Here is a 19,275-nt window from a genome sequence, read left to right as displayed (position 1 = left end):
CGACCTATCACCTTCATTCCCTCCCCCACTCACCTATTGTACTCTCTGCTACTTTCTCCCAACCCCCACCCTCCTCTCACTTATCTCTCCACCCTTCAGGCTCTCTGCCTGTATTCCTGATGAAGGGCTTTTGCCCGAAACACCGATTTTACTGCTCCTCGGATGCTGCCTGAACTGCTGTGCTCTTCCAGCACCACTAATCCAGAATTTGTTTTCCTTAGAGCAGAGGAGAGAGGATATGATTGAAACTTATAAAATTGAGAGATGATATGGTAAACAGGAAGATTTTTCTTCTTGCTGGATGGATCAATAGCTGGGGGTTCAGATTTAAAATAAGGTGCAGAAGGCTTAAAGGAGATATGAGGTTATTTTTTTTCATCCAGAGAGTGGTGGGAATCTCGAACTGTCGGCTTGTCAGGGTGCTAGAGGCAGAAACCTACATAACAAATATGAACTTAGCCACTTCCAATACCAAGGCATACAAGGCTATGGGTCAAGTGCTGGAAAATGGGATTAGAATACTTAGTTGGTTGTTTTTGACTGGCGCAGATGCAATAGGCTGAAAGGCATTTTTCTGTGCTGTAGATCTCTACGATTAGAGAAGGTAGATGGATTCTGACCAGTCAGAGTACTGTGAAGAATTGGGCATTAAAGAGGATTGAGGATCAAGAGCAGATCGGCCATGATCTGAGTGAAGGGCAAGGCAGGCTTGGGTGATGTTCTCACATTATATTGTTGGAAAGTTAGTCTACCTACCTCCTACTGTAGCAGGTAGGGAGTGCTGCAGTATGTTGAAGCCCTTTTGAACAGGGTCCTAATTAGGACTTGCAAAGAGATGAACACCTCTACAAAATCTTCGCCAAGAATAGATATCCCCGCAACTTCATCCACAAATATCTGGCAAACAATCAATGCAATGAGGACATGCCATGACCTAACACACTAGCCACACTTCCTTATATAAAAAATGTCTTGGAACTGACAGCCAGACATCTCCAACCACTCAGGTTCATGACAGCCGACAGCCACGCTCAGACAACTCACCAGGACAAAAGACCCAATACCCATCATGTGCAAGACAAACATAATTTACAAGACCCCATGCAAAGACTGCACAAGACACTATTAGGACAAACTGGCAGACAACTGGCAATCCACATCCCTAAACACCAACTAGGTACTAAATGCCATGACCAACTGTCCCTAGTAGCCATACACACAGATCACAAGGACCACAAATTTGATCGAACAACACAATGATAATAGGACAAGCTAAACAAAAGACAGCAAGAGAATTTCTAGAAGCATTGCACTCACTCACAGACTCCCATCAATAAACATATTGACCTAGGCCCAATATACTGACAACTACAATGAACAACCAGAACTGGCAACCAGAAGCAGCAGGAACAGAACCAAATAAAATCCAGAAGATACAGTAGAGCAGCATTTCACAGGAGGCCATATAGCACTCAAGATGTCACCTAGACAGGCGATGAGATATCTGCAAATCAACTTCCCAGCTCAGCAAACATACTTACACTATGGCAAATGGCACCTGAGCTACAAATCTTTATGTGCATGTTGAACACTATTAAACACTAATCAGAATAGTTGCAAGGGGCATTTGTGATGCAGTGGTGGTAATAGTGTCCATTCCTCTAGGTCACAGTTGGTTTAAGTCCCACCTGCTCCTCAGGACCCATAACACCAGTATGGAAATCATCATTAATTCAAAGGAAATGTCAAAGAAAATTGGTGAAGGGTTTCAAAACCATCTTCAAACAAGCATAATAGTCATGGTGGGCGGCACGGTGGCACAGCCTCACAGCACCAGAGACCTGGGTTCAATTCCCGCCTCTGGCGACTCTCTGTGTGGAGTTTGCACATTCTCCCCGTGTCTGTGTGGGTTTGCTCTGGTTTCCTCCCACAGTCCAAAAACGTGCAGGTTAGGTGAATTGGCTATGCTAAATTGCCCGTAGTGTTAGGTGAAGGGGTAAATGTAGGGGGATCAGTCTGGGTGGGTTGCGCTTCAGCGGGTCGGTGTGGATGTGTTGAGCCGAAGGGCCTGTTTCCACACTGTAAGTAATCTAATTTAAATAAAAATTTTCATGGAAGGTCATCAATAAATAGATTTATAATAGAAAAAAAGTGACATCACAAATAGTTCTTTGGCAGCAGATAAGTTATTCAGTAATAGTTACTAGGTTAGATTACCTACAGTGTGGAAACAGGCCCTTCGGCCCAACCAGTCCACACGACCCTCCGAAGAGTGACCCATTTCCCTCCGACTAACGCACCTAACACTATGGGCAATTTAGCATGGCCAATTCACCTGACCTGACCTCACATCTTTGGACTGTGGGAGAAAACCAGGGCACCCGGACAAAACCCACGCAGACAACTACCTCCTTGCCTGATAGGTAAATACTTATCGAGGACCCGCAGTAGCTGTTCCTTGAATAAGCTCCAGATTTCAAGTGTCCATCCCCTTCAGTTTCCTTCCCCATCCTAAATATTGCCTAATCGCATCATAATTGCCTTTCCACGTTATACCTCATTCCCTGTGGTGAATACCTATCCCTGCCCATTGCTATTGTAAACATAACCGAAATGTGATCACTATCGCCAAATTGCTCACCTACCTCCAAATCTAACACCTGGCCAGGTTCATTCCCCAGTACCAAATCCAACATGGCATTGTCCCTTGTTGGCCTATCTACATACTGTGTCAGAAAAACCCCTGCACACATTGAACAAAAACTGACCCATCTAAACTATTCCCAGTCAATGTTGGAGAAGTTAAAGTCCCCCATAACAACTACTCTGTTACTCTCAACTCCTATCAAGAATTATCTTTGTTATCCTTTCCTCTACATCTCTGGAACAATTCGGAGGCCTATAGAAAACTCCTAACAGGTGACCTCTCCTTTCCTGTTTCTAACCTCAGCCCAAACTACCTCAGTGGATGAATCCTCAAATGTTATCCCAACTGCTGTAATATTATCCTTGGTTAATAATGCCACTCCTTCCCTTTAGCCATCTTCTCTGTTCTCACTGAAACAACAAAATCCTGGAATCTGTAACAACCACTCTTGTCCCTCCTGTAGCCATGTCTCTGAAATGGCCACAACATTGAAATCCCAGGTACCAACCTATGCTGCAAGTTCACCCACCTTATGCTGGATGCTCCTGGCATTGAAGTACACACATCTCAAACCAACATCCTGAATGCCGGTGCCCAATCGCAACCTTGTAAACCTATTCCTGACCTCACTACTGTACACTGTAACTACAATTCATGGCACAACGCTTGAAAATTAGCATGGGAAAAAAACAGACATGCACATAAAGTTAAGGTTTTTGTTTTAAGTATTAAAATAAATGTAATTCATCAGAATGGATAATTGTCCATTCTGAAAATATAAGAACACTTTCTCCAGGTCAGAAAGGTTGTCCACGAGCAATTATGAACTTAACAGCCCATTAAGAACTGAGTTATATCTCAAGTAACAAAACATAACGTCATGATGTATTTCTTTTGCTAACAACAAAAAGGAGAAAGTTCACATTAAAAAAAAGACACGCAAGTTACTATGCAACCTTCCAATGCTGCAAACTCAATATTTCTTTAGGATGCTCTAACCTAAAATGTGATCTAGATCTTACTATATCACTAAATACCAAATTGCTCACCATACATTAATAATGTTTTGTTGGAAGTAATTAATGTCAGCAAGTGAGACAATCTCAGATAAAAAATGAGAGCAAATTGAATTAGTTGCCTGCAACAAATTCAAAAATATATATATCTTTCTTCCAAAAGTAAGTGTTGAAAAGAATTTGAAACATTATTTTAATTCAGATACTATAAAGATACTTGGAATTACAATTTCAGCATCATGATCTGTACATCATTACCACGTTTTGTATGTTTTATCATGAACGGGTAATTAGGTTTTTTTTCCAGAAGAAAATAAATTTCATCTAGCAAGAGGAACCAAACAAATATGGGACTAATGCAAAGATATTTCAAAACTGACAGCAATTATTTAACAGTATAGTAACTGTTGAAGATTTACAAATTACTGTATGCACAAATATACAAAAATATTTACACAACTGAATCAATAAGACAAAGGAACTCAACAAGTTAAGGAAAAATAGTGGTCCAGACAAAAGCAAATGTCAACATACAACACTCCTGATTAATCGCTGATGTCGCATTTCATCTCCATCTGAACATAATATGTTGCTTATGCTTATGAATCAAAAGCAACTCTGATTGCAATCGCATCTAAAATTTTACATCTTTATCAAATTTACAATTAAGTTCAAAAATGATGCAGTGGAAACACAGCAAGTGGAGATCCAACACTGCTCGGGCTGTGCATGTGGGACTCAAAAGAATTCGGCGTAATCCCAATAGTCTCATTTGGCAATGATTCGCCTTTTAAGAAATCATCATCCTCCTCATCTTCAGCTGTTTCCTAAAAAATTGACAGTAAAGTAACATCATTAAGAATTTTAAAGCTAAACCAATGCTTAGCCTCTTGGCAGTTACAGCAGTGGCTAAGTAACTAAACAACCAAGTTCAAACCAAATATTTACCACCTAGCCAGTCATCAGGTGAGGAGAGTTTTGGAATAATAAAGCAGTTCACCTCAAAAACAAACTAGCTTATTTTACTACAATCTCATGTTGCAGCTGTTTACTAGATGAGCAGGTTGCTAGCTTAAGACAATTTTAGGAGCAATGAAAGATGTCCTCAGCAATAATAGTGCCTTCATAAAGTTAGGCCTGTTGAGACTCAACACTGGATTTTCCTCAAAGTTAAAAAGAATCATGAAGGTTAGAAGAGTAACAGAGGACTCGATTTGATTACAAGATCCTGACAGGTACATGTGGAAAGGATGTTTCTTCCTTTGATAGAATTTAGAATAAGGAATTAAAGTCTAAAAGTAAGAAATTTCATATTTAAAACAAATTAGGAGCAAGTTTTTCTCATGGAGAGCCATGAGTCTTTGGAGTTCTTCCTCAATAGGTGGTAGAAGCATGTTTAAGGCTGAGATAGATACATTCTTGATAAACAAGGAGGTAAAAGATTATCAAGAGTAGGAGGGAATATGGAGCAATCAGATCAGCCAAAATTTTATTGAATGGTGTTGCAGACTTGAGGGTCGAGTGGCCTACTCCTGTCTTTTGTTCTTATGTTCGTAATAGTAACATACTTAAAGAATTTCTGGTCCTTAGCAAGGATTATTGCAGAGGTTTTACATAGAATTCACAACAATATACTGACTATTATGCCTCACGGGGGTAGAGTGCGGGACATTATGCCTCACCATTCCTGGAATCATCACAAAAATTGAAGATTTTATCAAAGTTCAGGGAACTCTCCAATTTACCAGTGTTTTTCGACCCAATTTACAGGAAAGTATGGACTCAGCTTCTGTACTTAACAACAATCACTTATTTATTTCAAATAAATAAGTTATACATTTTAGTTACAGATAAACAATTACCAGTTGTCATTGTATATCTCTACTAGTTAAAATTCTAATCTCCTTGTAAGATTCCCGCTATGCACATACAGAAGATCGTTTATCCGAAGGACAGGGGTGAGGAGTATTTCATTCAGTTAATCGAATGCCAGATAACATAGTTAATCAAGCGTAGGGACCTTGCAATCTTGTTTGGATAGTCCGAAATTCGGTTAATCGAATGCCGGTTAATCAAGGTTCCTCTGTACACAGAGAGAAAACAATGATTTAATAGTTGAAGAGAAAAAGTGGGAAGACAGTTAAGTGGGCCCTGGTTGAGATGATCCCTTTGTTTTGTCACAACTTACCGTTCATCATCCATTCTTTTCCAGGTACTATTCACTCTTGCAGAAGGCACAGAGTGACTAGTTCACAAATCGTAAACTCTTTTAGATACCAGTTAAAAGCCACAGCTTTCAGCAACTGGTGAGGAAAAATAAATTGGCTTTCTTCAAGAATTAGATATTTTTGACTGCAGAGAGAGGGAAGATACACCACCTCCCTTTTTGGGGAGGTCTGAAGGGTTCTGGCCATATAATTCACACCACAAGCTATTCAACTACCTAGGAGCCAATCATGTAACTATTGGCAGGCAGAGGCCATTTTCATAATCAACTGGTTGCCACTTCACAGAGCAATCAGCTATTTGTTGATGCTTCACAGTGCCAGGACCTGTGTTCGATTCTAGCCTCGGGCGACTGTCTGTGTGGAGTTTGCACATTCTCCCCGTGTCTGCCTGGGTTTCCTCTGGGTGCTTCGGCTTCATGCATTGTTTACCATGTAATTGAGGGCATTCAGGACCTCTGTAGATGCAGAGAGTGAGGTAAGAAACAATCTCAGCGGCGGTCCTGGCCCCCAAGCATAGCCTCCTGGTTTCAGGAAGGACCCCTTCCTGGGCAGTGTGACAACTGGTGGGAGCCAGGCTGTAAAGGAGCAACCTCTGAAGAGGTTTACTCTACAGATCTTTTCCAGTTAGTGGCATGTGCAAACTCTTCCTGTGGCCTCTCACAGACCTTCATTTTTGTTCTTTCTTAATTTCCACCAGCTCAAAAAACATATCCTATTTCTCTTCAGTTCTGACGTAAGGTTTTGACGTGAAACATTAACGCTTTATTTCCACAGATGCTGTCTGACCTGCTGAGTTTTTCCAACTATTTATTGTTCATGGAAGCTTACCATTCAGCCCACTGTGTCCACACCGATCCTCCGAACAGCATGCCACCCAGACCCACCTCCCTACCCTACTCCTGTCCAAACTCCACACAGATAGTCATCCGAGGGTGGAATCAAACCCACATCCATGGCTCTGTGAGGTAGCAGTGCTAACCAGTGAGTCACCGTGGCCACCTTGTTTTTATCATGGTTCTTATTATGGGAAGTTCCTCTCTGTTGCCCAGTCCGGTTGAACTTTATTCCAGTTGTACTTCACAAAACACTTGGGGGAGATGTGACATAGTGGCAATGTTACCAGACTGCTCTGGGGACACAAATATAAATCCCATAATGACAGCTGGTGGAATTTAAATTCAATTAATAATTAAATATGGAATTGAAAAAGCTAGTCTCCATGACGATTGCCATAAATATCCAGCTTGTTCATCTGCAGCCTTTCGGAAATGAAATCTGCCATTCTTATCTGGCCACCATGTGACTCCACATCCATAGCAATATGGTGTCTCTTATTGCCCTTTGATATGGCCTAGTTTAACATTTATTCAAGGTTAATTAGGGATGGACAAGTAGCGCTAGCTTTCCCAATGACACCCACATCACATAGAGTCATAGAGATATACAGCATGGAAACAGACCCTTCGGTCCAATTCGTCCATGTTGACCAGACATCCTAAATAAATCTAGTCCCGTTTGCGACATTTGGCCCATATCCCTCTAAATCCATCCAGATGATTTTTAAATGTTGTGACGGTACAATCGTCTAGGTAAAAACAATGACTGCAGATGCTGGAAACCAGATTCTGGATCAGTGGTGCTGGAAGAGCACCGCAGTTCAGGCAGCACCCGAGGAGCGGGACAATCTTCTGTTTACCCTTTGAAATATTCAGTATTTTAACAAATGTACAGTAACTAGTTGATCAAAAAATTATTAGTGGTTTTAGACAAGTTAAAACTGTATATGGAATGAAAATCTGAGCAGAAAACGTATTAACTATATTATTAATTCAATATAAACATGATATGATCATTGAGGATGTTATCAATTATATTACAACTGAATATTTTTCTGTAATAAGTTATCATCCAATTCTTGCAATATGTAACACCATAGAGCTGAAGGTTTCTTTTTAATTTTGATGGTTTACTCTGTTTGTTGTACTTTGTATACAAATAATGATTACATCCATGAATAGAAATTAATTTTGACTGTTAGCTGTTTACTTGCTGACAAGTAATGCATAGTATAACTAGTATTCCTCCACCTGCATGAATAAATGTTATTCGTGAAATCTCCCCCAAATAAACAACAGAAATTTATGTACAAAGAGGTTATAATCATTATAAAAATCATTCTCCACATGAACAATTCAGTTATACAAAAATGAAAATGACATCCATTACATTTTTCTAATATTTACTAAATTATGATTAAAATCCCTGTAAAGATATTATACAGTGCCTACCAGTTTTGTTATTTTCTGTGGAACCTGAATATCTTGAAGGCTCAAATCTTCCCAAACTCGGTAAATACCATCGAATATTTTCTTAGACCTGTCATTAAAATATATTACATTTAACCTATATATGTTATGATCTATATGTACTAGTTAATAGCATAACTTGAAAGGCTAACAGTGTTTCCATTTCAGAAGTCCTTACATTGTAAAATGTTGTTTAGTACATTACAAAACAGTGCTGAGAATAGCTACTCTACTAATAAAGGAACTGTTGCTCTTAGAAAATTTAACTGAGAGCATAGTATATAGACAACAGCGTTATGAATTAAATTCAAAATGAAAACTATCACAACTGAGCCTACTAATTGTTCTTTATACATAATTTCAGGACACAGAATCAAAGCATTTGCCCAACCTGTCTGTGCTGGCATTTATTCTCCACATAAGTCTCCTACTAATTTATCATATATTGGCCTTTCAGTAAACCTTTTCGTTCCCTTTTCTCTCATGCATTTGCCTTTTTTCCTTTTGAAAATATCAAATATATTAGTTTCAATCCTTTCCTTTCATAGTATACACCACCTCGCACTGTTGAGGAAAGAAATGCCTCATTTCCCTTAAAGGTTTAATGTCAAACATTGTTGAAACTTTATTGCTGGAACAGCACAGCAGGTCATGCAGCATCCAGGGAACAGGAGATTCGACGTTTCGGGCACAGGCCCTTCTTCAGGAATGTCAAACATTGCTGTACACAAACCTTTTAAGGATATAAGGATCAAAGGGAAAGAAGCTATCAAGAGGATTTGTGCAAATCTGGATCAAGTGGCCTCCAGTGCTGCTTTTAACAACAGGTATAAGTTGACGGTTGTTTTGTTCAATAACTGTGTAGCAAAAAGCTAATTGATATTTCCTGCAAAATAGAAAAAAATTTCAAGTTTATTACCAGACAGAGATCATAGGCTTTTCAACAAAGACATTGATCATATTTTAGATATTAAAGACATCAAAGGGTCAGAGACAAAGCAGAAATATGGCACTGAGATAGAGGATCAGCCACAATCCTACTGAATGGCAGAGAAGACTCCACGGTCTAAAGAGCGTAATCCTGCTCCAAGTTTCTTTAACTTTGTTTATCTGCCTTTACAAACATTTTTGTTGTTGTTTGGTATTTGTCAGATTGTAAAAATCAAACTGTTGCCTTGAGATATTTAGTTATTAAAGCATTCATTCTGCACTCATCAAATTCCTCAAATTTTCTTCATTGAACAGTAAAGCTTTAGATTTTACAACAGAAAAAACAAATTTTCAGCAATGCATCTTTTACGTAACACTTTAAACCAAACCATTTCTAGATGTGTTCTCCTCTTCATTAAATGCATACTGAACATCATATGAACATTTTAAAGGTAATTATAATTTTGCTGTTATACATTTTAAAGATCTACATTTATCTAGAAAATGGTTTGGAGTTTTATATACAGATGTCTTCAATGCTTCTGTCACAACTTTCAGAACTCTTCTGGAATGTAGCATGAATACTTCAGTACATTTCATAATTCAAATCAATCAAATATAATATGCAATGTCAAAGTCAGTGTGTTTATGCTCAAGATTATTGGATTATCAACTTCTAATAGTACTCACCTAGTAATAGCTGCAAACAAGTTGACAACAGAAGGTAAACAGACCTTTAGAGGATTCAGCTGGCACATCACTATACGTTCAAAATTTAGATTCTGTAAATATGTTAAACCTGTACACCAAGACAAATGATATAACAATAAGTTCCTGCTTTTTTGTTTGAAAACTCTTTTAACATTCACTGTACAATACTGAAAATATACTATACCAATTTAAAAAGCCTTCAATGGAAACTAAAGTAAAAGGGAAATCCCTAAGTATTATACTTGTCAAATTTAAAGTTATTATACAGTCACACAGCACAGAAACAGATCCTTCAGTCCAACCAATTCCTGCCAACCATAATCCCAAACTAAACTAGTACCACTTCTGCCTATGCTTGGCCCATAACCCTCCAAATGTTTCTTATTCATGTACTTATCTAAATAACATTGTAACTGTTCATCACTCCCTCTGGAAGTTCATTCTAGACACAAACCACCCTCTGTAAAAAAAACTGCTCCTCGTGTCCTTTTTAAATATTTCTCCTCTCACCTTAGAAATATGGCCCCTAGTATTGAAATTCCTACCACAGGGAAAAGACACCTGCCATTCACCTTACCTATCCCTTCATGATTTTAAAAATCTCTAAGGTCATCCCTCAACCTCCTCTGTTCCAGTGTAAAGACTCCCAGCCTATCCAGCCTCACCCTATAACTCAAAACTTCCATTCCTGGCGATATCCTGGGAAGTCTTTTCTGAACCCTCTACAGCTTGATTACATCTTTCCTATAATCACACAAACTCAGAAGCAAGTAAGGCATTCAACCTCTTGGGCCTGCTCCATCATCTAGATCAGTGCTGACCATTGATCTCAATGCCATATTTCCACACAATCCCCATACTCCTTCATATCATTAGTATCTAGAAATCTATCAATCTCTGTCCTGAACTTAGAGTCACACAGATTACAACGTGGAAACAGCACCTTCGGTTCAACTCAACCATGCCAACCAGATATCCTAGATAAATCTAGTTTCATTTGCCAACATATCAATCTAAACCCTTCCTATCCATACACCCATCCAGGTATCTTTTAAATGCTGTAATTGTACTAGCCTTCACCATTTCCCCTGGCAGTTCATTCCATACACCCATCACCTTCTGCTTGAAAAAGTTGCCCCTTAGGTCTCTTTTAAACCTTTCCCCCTCACCTTAAACCAATGCCCTCTAATTTTTGACACCCCCACCCCAGGGAAAATACCTAATCTATTTACCCTATCCAGGCACCTCATGATTTCATAGACCTCTATAAGGTCACTCCTCAGCCTCTGATATTCCAGGGAAAATAGCCCCAGCCTATTTAGCCTCTCCCTATACCCCAAACCCTCCAACCCTGGCAACAACCTTGTAAATCTTTTCTGAATCCTTTCAAATTTCACAAAAGTCTTCCTTTAGCAGGAAGACCTGAATTGTATACAGTTTTCCAAAAATGGCCTCAACAATGTTCTGTACAGCCTCCCAACTCCTGTACTCAATGCACTGATCAATAAATGAAAGCATACCAAACACCTTCTTCACTATCCTATCTACCTGCGACTCCACTTTCAAGAAACTATGAATCAGCATTCCAAGGTCTCTTTGTTCAGCAATACTTCTCAGGACCTGACCATTAAGTTTTGCCCTGATTTCCCTTTGCAAAATGCACCACCTCACATTTATTTAAAGTAAATTCCATCTGCCACTCGTGGGCCATTGGCCCATCTGATCAAGATTCCTTTGTACTCCGAAGTAACCTTCTTTGCTGTCCACTACCCCTCCAATTTTGGTGTCATCTATAAACTTACTAACCATATCTTCTATGTTTACATCCAAATCGTTTATATAAATGACAAAGAGCACTGATCCTTGTGCCACATGATTGTTGCTTAGTGACTGAACTTAACAGTCATCGCCTCTATCTGCACTGTAGGAATTCTATGACAGAGAATTCCAAAAATTCGTCACCTTGAGTGCAATGTTACCTCAATGACAGCAACTCCCAGGTATGATGAGCTCAATAGGTCTGCTTCAATTTTACCATACATTTGCTGCTCTTTTACGAGGTGATAAGTTATGATTCAGACTGGCATATGTCTAAGTTTACAGTAAGTTATGAACTGTGATGTGAAGAGGAGAACTCTTCATAAATTCACACTGCAACGTGACCAAGATTAACTTGCCATCTAGGAAACTGCGCATACAAATCTGCACATCATCACCATGTGTGTAGCCTGGCTATACTAAAACCACCTCCCCACTCCATTATAATAAAGGTAAATCCTTCATTTTCATTTTGTACAGCTTTGAAAATCTTATTTCAAAATTTCACATTAGTTTCCACTTTAAAAAGGTACCAAATTTAATCCAAGATTTCATTAATCACCTTTTTTCAGATTTCCATCCAGTATTTGTTTATAACGAAATATGAAGATGTAAAGTACAGCTTGGCAGGCAGAGTAGAATGACCCATGCAGAGCTACATCACAGTAAGCTTTCATTCCAGCATCTTGGCTGTCAATGTAGTTGTGTATCCAGGGGACCAGCAGATCCAAACACGTTTTCACAGTGCTAATCAAGGGAATTGAAATCGTTGTTAATTAGTTTATTATCAGAACAGTTTCTGATTTACTTAAAACATAAAAGCAATTTTCACTTCTTAGTGCAATATTAATATTAATTTTGCTTATTCTCTAACACTTGTCCATCATCTCCAATTGTTCGATGACATTTGCATGATTGGGCATTGCTGCAGAATGGCATCTGGGTTAGAAAGCAACAGAATCAAGACACATTGCAAAAGAAACCTAAAGAAAGTGAAATATTAGATGAATACAAGTTATCTACATGATGAATAATAAATGGTCAACACTTATTGCCCTCTCTAATTGCCCTCGAGAAGGTGGTGGTGAGCTGTCTTCTTGAACTGTTGCAGTCCTTGAGGTATAAGTACATCCAACAGTAGCTGTCCAAGTTTTCGACCCGGTGACTGAAAATACAGTGATATATTGTGCATCTTTAAAGCAATAAGTCATCTTGCAACATATATTACCCAGGTGTCTGGAATCCACATCAATTATAAGTACATAGCACTACATGCAGTAGATTCCATGTAGTAATCATGTATGAAAGACCATGTAAGTGGGCAGCACGATGGCACAGTGGATAGCATTACTGCCTCACAGTGCCAGAGACCCGGGTTCAATTCCTGCCTCAGGCAACTGTCTATGTGGAGTTTGCACATTGTCCCTGTGCCTGCGTGGGTTTCCTCCCACATTCCAAAAATGTGCAGGTTAGGTGAATTGGCCATGCTAAATTGCCCATAGTGTTAGGTGAAAGAGTAAATGTAGGGGAATGGGTCTGGGTGCTCTTCGGAGGGTCGGTGTGGACTTGGTGGGCCAAAGGGCCTGTTTCCACACTGTAAGTAATCTAAATCTAAAGTAATCTAAATCTAATGTTACAGCCGTCATAAATATGAAAAAAACTTTGCAATCACTCATTATAGAACTTATCATTTTAAAAACTAGAAATAACGTGCACTATTTAAAATTTGTCAAGTTATAATATCAAGCAACAGTCACTTACACCACAGGAATATATGTTGCTCTTGCCAGAAAACTTCCAATGTAGCCTGCAGCTGCTTGTCTTATTACTGCAGGATTATTTGGATTCTGCATCATCTTCCAAAGGTGTTCAAGGAAAGCTTCTGCCAATCCCTTAAAAATAACAGTCAGAAAATTAAGCATTTTACTCCTCAGGCCCATGTTCCAATTTCATTCATTCTACATTTGCTCTTTTTAAAACTGGTATTTGTAGACCTACTGCAATAAGGACACGCATTGATCTGCAGAGTGCATTTGAAAGTTGATGAATTACATTTCCAAAGATAGACTGATATCCTGAACTTTCACAGAACCCATTAGGGAAACATTTCTGCTTGGAAGCTTTGCTGTAAGGGATTAATTTTCTTCTGGGGGAGAAACAGGATAAGTAGGATTTATAATGATGTAGTCTGTACAAACTCCATTTTAAATACCAAGATGCATAGGTCAAATTGCCAATGGAAGATTCTTCTTGTTAAAAACAAAAGTGCATTTTAGTTGAGGGTTGATCATCAAATTGCTGTGCTCAAAATACATGCTAGTTTAAAAAATTAATTATTGCTAGTTGCTTATTGTAAATTGCGAGGAATTCACATTAGCTACCATTATACATGGATGACAGCACATCCAGTAGGACATTCAAAGTATGAACAGAAGTGGATAAAGATAACTCATACGACTGACATTCTGGAGCAGAGTGCAAAAACCCATTCTTTGTCGGCTTTTTTGATGGACAGCAATTTCAAGCATAGTTTTAAATAGAACTTCAAAGGATATATACATGTTGGTGGAGTGATCAAGGGGTGGTAGATGAAGTTCAATGCAGAAAACCGTGAGCAATGTGTTTTGGTTCAAAGAACATGGCCAGATAATATAAAACAAGAGTACACATCTAAAGGGAGATCAGGAACAGAAGAACATGGGTGATTATGTGTACAGATCATTGGAGGTGACAGGGCAGGTGGAAAGAGAAGTTAACAAAATACACAGTATCTTGGGCTATATTAAGAGAGGCACAGAGAACAAGAGCAAGGTGGTAATGCTGAATGTTCCTATAACACTTATTAGTCCTCAGATGGAGTACTGAGTACAGTTCTGGGTGCTACATTATAGGAAAGATGTGAATGCATTGGCGAATGTGTAGAAGAGATTTACAAGACTGCTTCAGGGATGACAAACTTCAGTTATGAGGACAGACTGGAGAGTTGGGACTGTTCTCTTTGAAGAGGAGGCTGGATTTAGTAGATAATGAGAAACTGGTCCCACTCATAAAGAATCAAGAACAAAAGAGCACAGTTTAAAGTGCTTTACAAAAGAAGTAAATGTGACATGAGTAAATAGTTTTTCACACAACAAGTGGCCTGTCTCTGGAATGCACTGCTTGGAGAGTGGTGAAGACATTTTCAATTGAGGCATTCAAGAGGGCATTCAATGATTACTTAAATAGAAATAAAAAGTGCAACAGTAAGGAAAAAATGCAGGAGCATGGCTTCAAGTTAGGATGCTTTCTTGGTGAGACACAATGGGCCAAATAGTCACTTTTTTGCCATAACAATTTTGAGATTCTGTGAAAATAGACTGCATGGCCTCAGTTTACCAGTTACAGAAAGAAACTTCAACAACTGTTTCAAAAGATATTCCAAAATTAGCCCACTTGATAACTGAATTTTACAACGCATGTAAAACGATTAGAACTGTGGAGCACTATTTACAATTATTAAAGAAATATGTTTTTGGTTCATAGCTGAAATCAGAATCTGCTATGCTGTGTGCTCAACAGCTTCCTGCAGATTAGGGTGCACAACAGCATATGGTACATCAGTTAGCCTGGGGTCTCACTACTTATATCAAGACACAAAGTAGAAAATTAAACACTGCAGGATCTATTTCATCCCTTAACTAAACAACTGGCAATTATTTGTTTTGAATTATTTTGTTTTAAAAATTGTCAACCCAAGAAGTAATCTGCACTCACCAACTTGAAGCTGCAGATATAGAACATGAAATACTGGACATGACATGAAGCATGAGTGGGTAGGACCAGTTTATCAAATACTACTATTAAGTCTCGGTACAATTCTTTTGTCCTGGTCAACACCAATTCGCCTGCAATAAGAGAAACGAAGTAAATAAATTAAATATTGCAAATGTATACATATCAACATGGAAACATCATGTTACTATTTAAATGAGTTATATTTAAACATTTTGAACAATTTTGAGGTATTTTGCTGCCATAGGTGTCACACTGAGACTTGGTGATTTGAGGACAAAGTGACTAATCATATAAAAGTGGTTTTAGTTTATACAGCACTAAAAATAAACTGTTTATTTTCTTCAGTGTAGATCCTGGGTGTCCTTAAATTCAAAGAGTGATCTTGTACTTAAAAAGACTGGAGACTGATCTGGAACCCTCCTCAAATGAACACAGGGAAATCTAAAGTCACCAGTAAAACAGAGACATAGTTAATTTCTTTATTATATCTTTCCATACAGACGGATATTAAGTTGCAAAATACAGCTAATTCATAGGTACAGGAGTACGGCATTCAGCCCAATGGACCTTCCTCAGTCATGAAATGCCATCATGGTGGGTCAAGCATTTCAATGCCTTTAATCCACCCCGTCCAAGTAATTCTCTATGCCACTGGTAATCAAAAATCTATCAATCTCTATGTCAAACAGGCCTCTGTGAATTCCAAAGATTCACAGTTCTGAGTAAAAAAAATTCTCATCTCAGACCGAAGTAGCATTCCCCAATTTTTGAAACTGTAACTCCTGATAGTAATCTTCCCCAACCAGGGAAAGTCACAGGATCCCTAGTGTGGAAGTAGGCCATTCAGCCCACCAAGTCCACACCAACCCTCTGAACAGCATTCCACCCACCACCTTATCCCTGTAACCATGCATTTCTCATGGTTATCCACCGCATCTGCACATCCCCAGACACTATGAGACAATTTAACATGGCCAATCTACTTAACCCTGTATATCTTTGGACTGTGGGAAGAAACCAGAGTACCTGTAGGAAACCTGTGAAAACAGTCACCCAAGGCTGGATTTGAACCTGGGTCCCTGATGCTATGAAGCAACAATGTTAACCACTGAGTCACCATCTTACCTGCATAAATACTCCAAGTGGTGGACTTCAATGTCCATCACCAGGTGGAGCACCACTACTGACTGACTAGTTGGCATCTGAAGGACATTGCTACTAGAATGGGTATATAGCAGATAGTGAGGCAACCAATGAGAGGGAAAATGTACTTAACCTAAACCTAACTCATCTACCTGATGTAAATGCACATGTCCAAGTCAGCACCAGTCATTGTGGAGAAAAAGTCCTGCCTTCAAAATGAGCATATCAACTATTGCATCGTATGACAATATCATGCTAAATAGGATAGATTTTGAACAGATCTAGCAACTCTAAACTGCATCCATGAAGCAGTGCTGAAATCAGCTGCAGAAGAACATACTCAGCCAAAATCTATAATTTAATGAGCTGGCATGTCCCCCACATTATCACTGCCATCAAGCTGGGGGACCATTCCTGATTCAATTCAGAGAATCAGTGGGCACGCTAGAAATAGCACCAGGCATACCTAAAATGAGGTGTCAATCTGGTCATTATAACATAGGACTATTAGCATGCCAAGCTGTGGAAGCAGCACGTGATAAGTAGAATTCAGTGATCCCACAACCATTATGTCAAATCTAAATTCTGTGACTGTGCTACATGAGGAAGTAATGGCCTAGTGATATTATCACTGGACTGTTAAGCCAGAGAACCAGGTAATGTTTTAGGCACCCAGGTTCAAATCCTGCCATGGCTAATGGTGGAATTTGAATCCAATACAAAATCTGGAATTAAGAATCTAATGATGACCGTGAATCATTGCCAACTGTTAGAAAAACCCGTCTGGTTCACTAATTCCCTTTAAGACATTCTTACCTGGTATGGCCTACATGTAGCTAAAAACAACGACTAGCCTACATGTGACTCCAGACCCATAGCAATGTGGTTGACGCTTAACTTCTCTCTGGACATTTAGGGATGGGCAATAAATGCTGCCTAACCAGAGAAACCCACATCCTGTGAATGAGTATTTTTTTAAAATCCAGTCGGGAATGTGCACATTTAAACAACTAACAAGAGTTGGAGGAAAAGGAGGTTCCACAAATATTACCATCCTCAACAATAGGGGAGACCAGCACACCAGTGCAAAAGGTAAGGCTGTGATCTTGGTCTTCCCATCAGGACAAATGCCAGTCTTCAACCAATTCAGTTAACTCCATGTGAAGACACCAGATACTGTAAAGGCTGTGGGAAATTAGAAGATTTCAGCATTATTACTGAAGACTTGGGCTGGCACACACTGTTCCAGTACAGCTATAACAATGGCATCTACCCAAAAATACAAAGTTGCTCAGGTATGTCCTGATGGTAGGTGTCTTGAAAGTGCTATCAAGCAGCACTTGATTAATAGTAAACTGCTCAAGGATACTCAATCTAGGCTAAAACCCCTCAGCTGCTGACATTGTTGACATCTTTATAGCCTACGTTCAAACATGGACAAAAGAACTGATCTCCAAAAGTGATATGTGAGTGACTGCAATTGACATTAATAAAGAGTTTGATCGAGTTCTGCTAGCAAGAAGCCCTAGCAAAACTAGAGAGTCAATTGGAAATAAAGACAATGCTCACTCTAATTTTTCTTTTAGCTGCAACTTCTGGAATCAGAGTTCAGTGCCGCGATCGGTATGCTGACGCCAATTGTCATGCTGATGGTGATTATCATGCACGGAACCTTGGAGTGGCTGTGTGCACAGCTTAGACAGAATATTGTTCAGGGGAAAAGTCTCCACTGTTTACAGTCATACCAACTACAAAAGGAAGATGCGTGCTGTTGTTGGAGGTCATTCATCTCAGTCCTGGGACATCACTGTATAAATTCCTCAGGGTAGTTTCCTAGGTCCAAAAGTCATCAGTGATCTACCTCCTACCATAAGGTCAGAAGTTAGGACGTTTGCTGATGATTGCACAATACTCAGGCATAGTGCTCAGTGGTTAGCACTACTGCCACACAGTACAGGGACCCAAGTTCGATTCTAGCCTCAGGCAATTGTCTGTGTGGAGTTTGCACACTCTCCCCATGTCTGCGTGGGTTTCCTCCAGGTACTCTGGTTTTCTCCGACAGTCCACAGATGTACAGACTATTGGATTATCCTTGCGGAGTGCGGGGTTACAGGAATAGGATATGGGGGTGGGTCTGGGTGTGATGTCCTTCAGACGGGTGGTGTGGACTCAATGGGCCAAATGGCCTGTTGCTATACTGTAGGGATTCTATAATTTGCGACTCCACAAATACAGAAGCAAGACCTGCCAACATCCAGGCCTGGGCTGATAACTGCAAAGTAACATTTGCACCTCAAATGCCAGGCAATCTCTAAGAAGACAGAATCTAACCATCATCTCTTGACATTCAATAGCATTGCCTTATACAGAATCCCCTCTATCAATATGGGAGGCGTTAGCACTGATCAGAAACTGAACTGAAACAGCTATATAAATACTGTGGTAAAAACAATGACTGCAGATACTGGAAACCAGATTCTGGATTAATGGTGCTGGAAGAGCACAGCAGTTCAGGCAGCATCCGAGGAGCAGTAAAATCGACGTTTCAGGCAAAAGCCCTTCATCAGAAATAAAGGCAGAGAGCCTGAAGGGTGGAGAGATAAGCTAGAGGAGGGTGGGGGTGGGAGAAAGTAGCAGAGAGTACAATGGGTGAGTGGGGGAGGGGATGAAGGTGATAGGTCAGGGAGGAGGGTGGAGTGGAT

General features: G+C 39.5%; 1 protein-coding gene across 2 annotated transcripts in view; it reads right to left on the bottom strand.

The window, feature by feature from the left end:
* Positions 1 to 3,842: 3,842 nt before the first annotated feature.
* Positions 3,843 to 19,275, bottom strand: part of rrn3 (RRN3 homolog, RNA polymerase I transcription factor) — a 39,031-nt gene continuing 23,598 nt past the window's right edge. For both annotated transcript variants that reach the window (XM_043712123.1, XM_043712124.1), the window contains exons 12-18: positions 15,410 to 15,540; positions 13,418 to 13,548; positions 12,219 to 12,403; positions 9,818 to 9,926; positions 8,931 to 9,083; positions 8,180 to 8,267; positions 3,843 to 4,490 (exon numbers count right to left, since the gene is read on the bottom strand). In XM_043712123.1, the coding sequence (XP_043568058.1) occupies positions 4,335 to 4,490; positions 8,180 to 8,267; positions 8,931 to 9,083; positions 9,818 to 9,926; positions 12,219 to 12,403; positions 13,418 to 13,548; positions 15,410 to 15,540 (953 nt within the window). In that variant the 3' untranslated portion in view covers positions 3,843 to 4,334. The remainder of the gene's footprint in view (positions 4,491 to 8,179; positions 8,268 to 8,930; positions 9,084 to 9,817; positions 9,927 to 12,218; positions 12,404 to 13,417; positions 13,549 to 15,409; positions 15,541 to 19,275) is intronic.

This window comes from Chiloscyllium plagiosum, chromosome 21 (genome assembly GCF_004010195.1).
Source record: "Chiloscyllium plagiosum isolate BGI_BamShark_2017 chromosome 21, ASM401019v2, whole genome shotgun sequence".
NCBI classification, from domain to species: Eukaryota; Metazoa; Chordata; class Chondrichthyes; order Orectolobiformes; family Hemiscylliidae; genus Chiloscyllium; species Chiloscyllium plagiosum.
The sequence above is the reverse complement of the archived record's forward strand: the minus strand, read 5'-3'. Positions and strand labels throughout refer to the sequence as shown.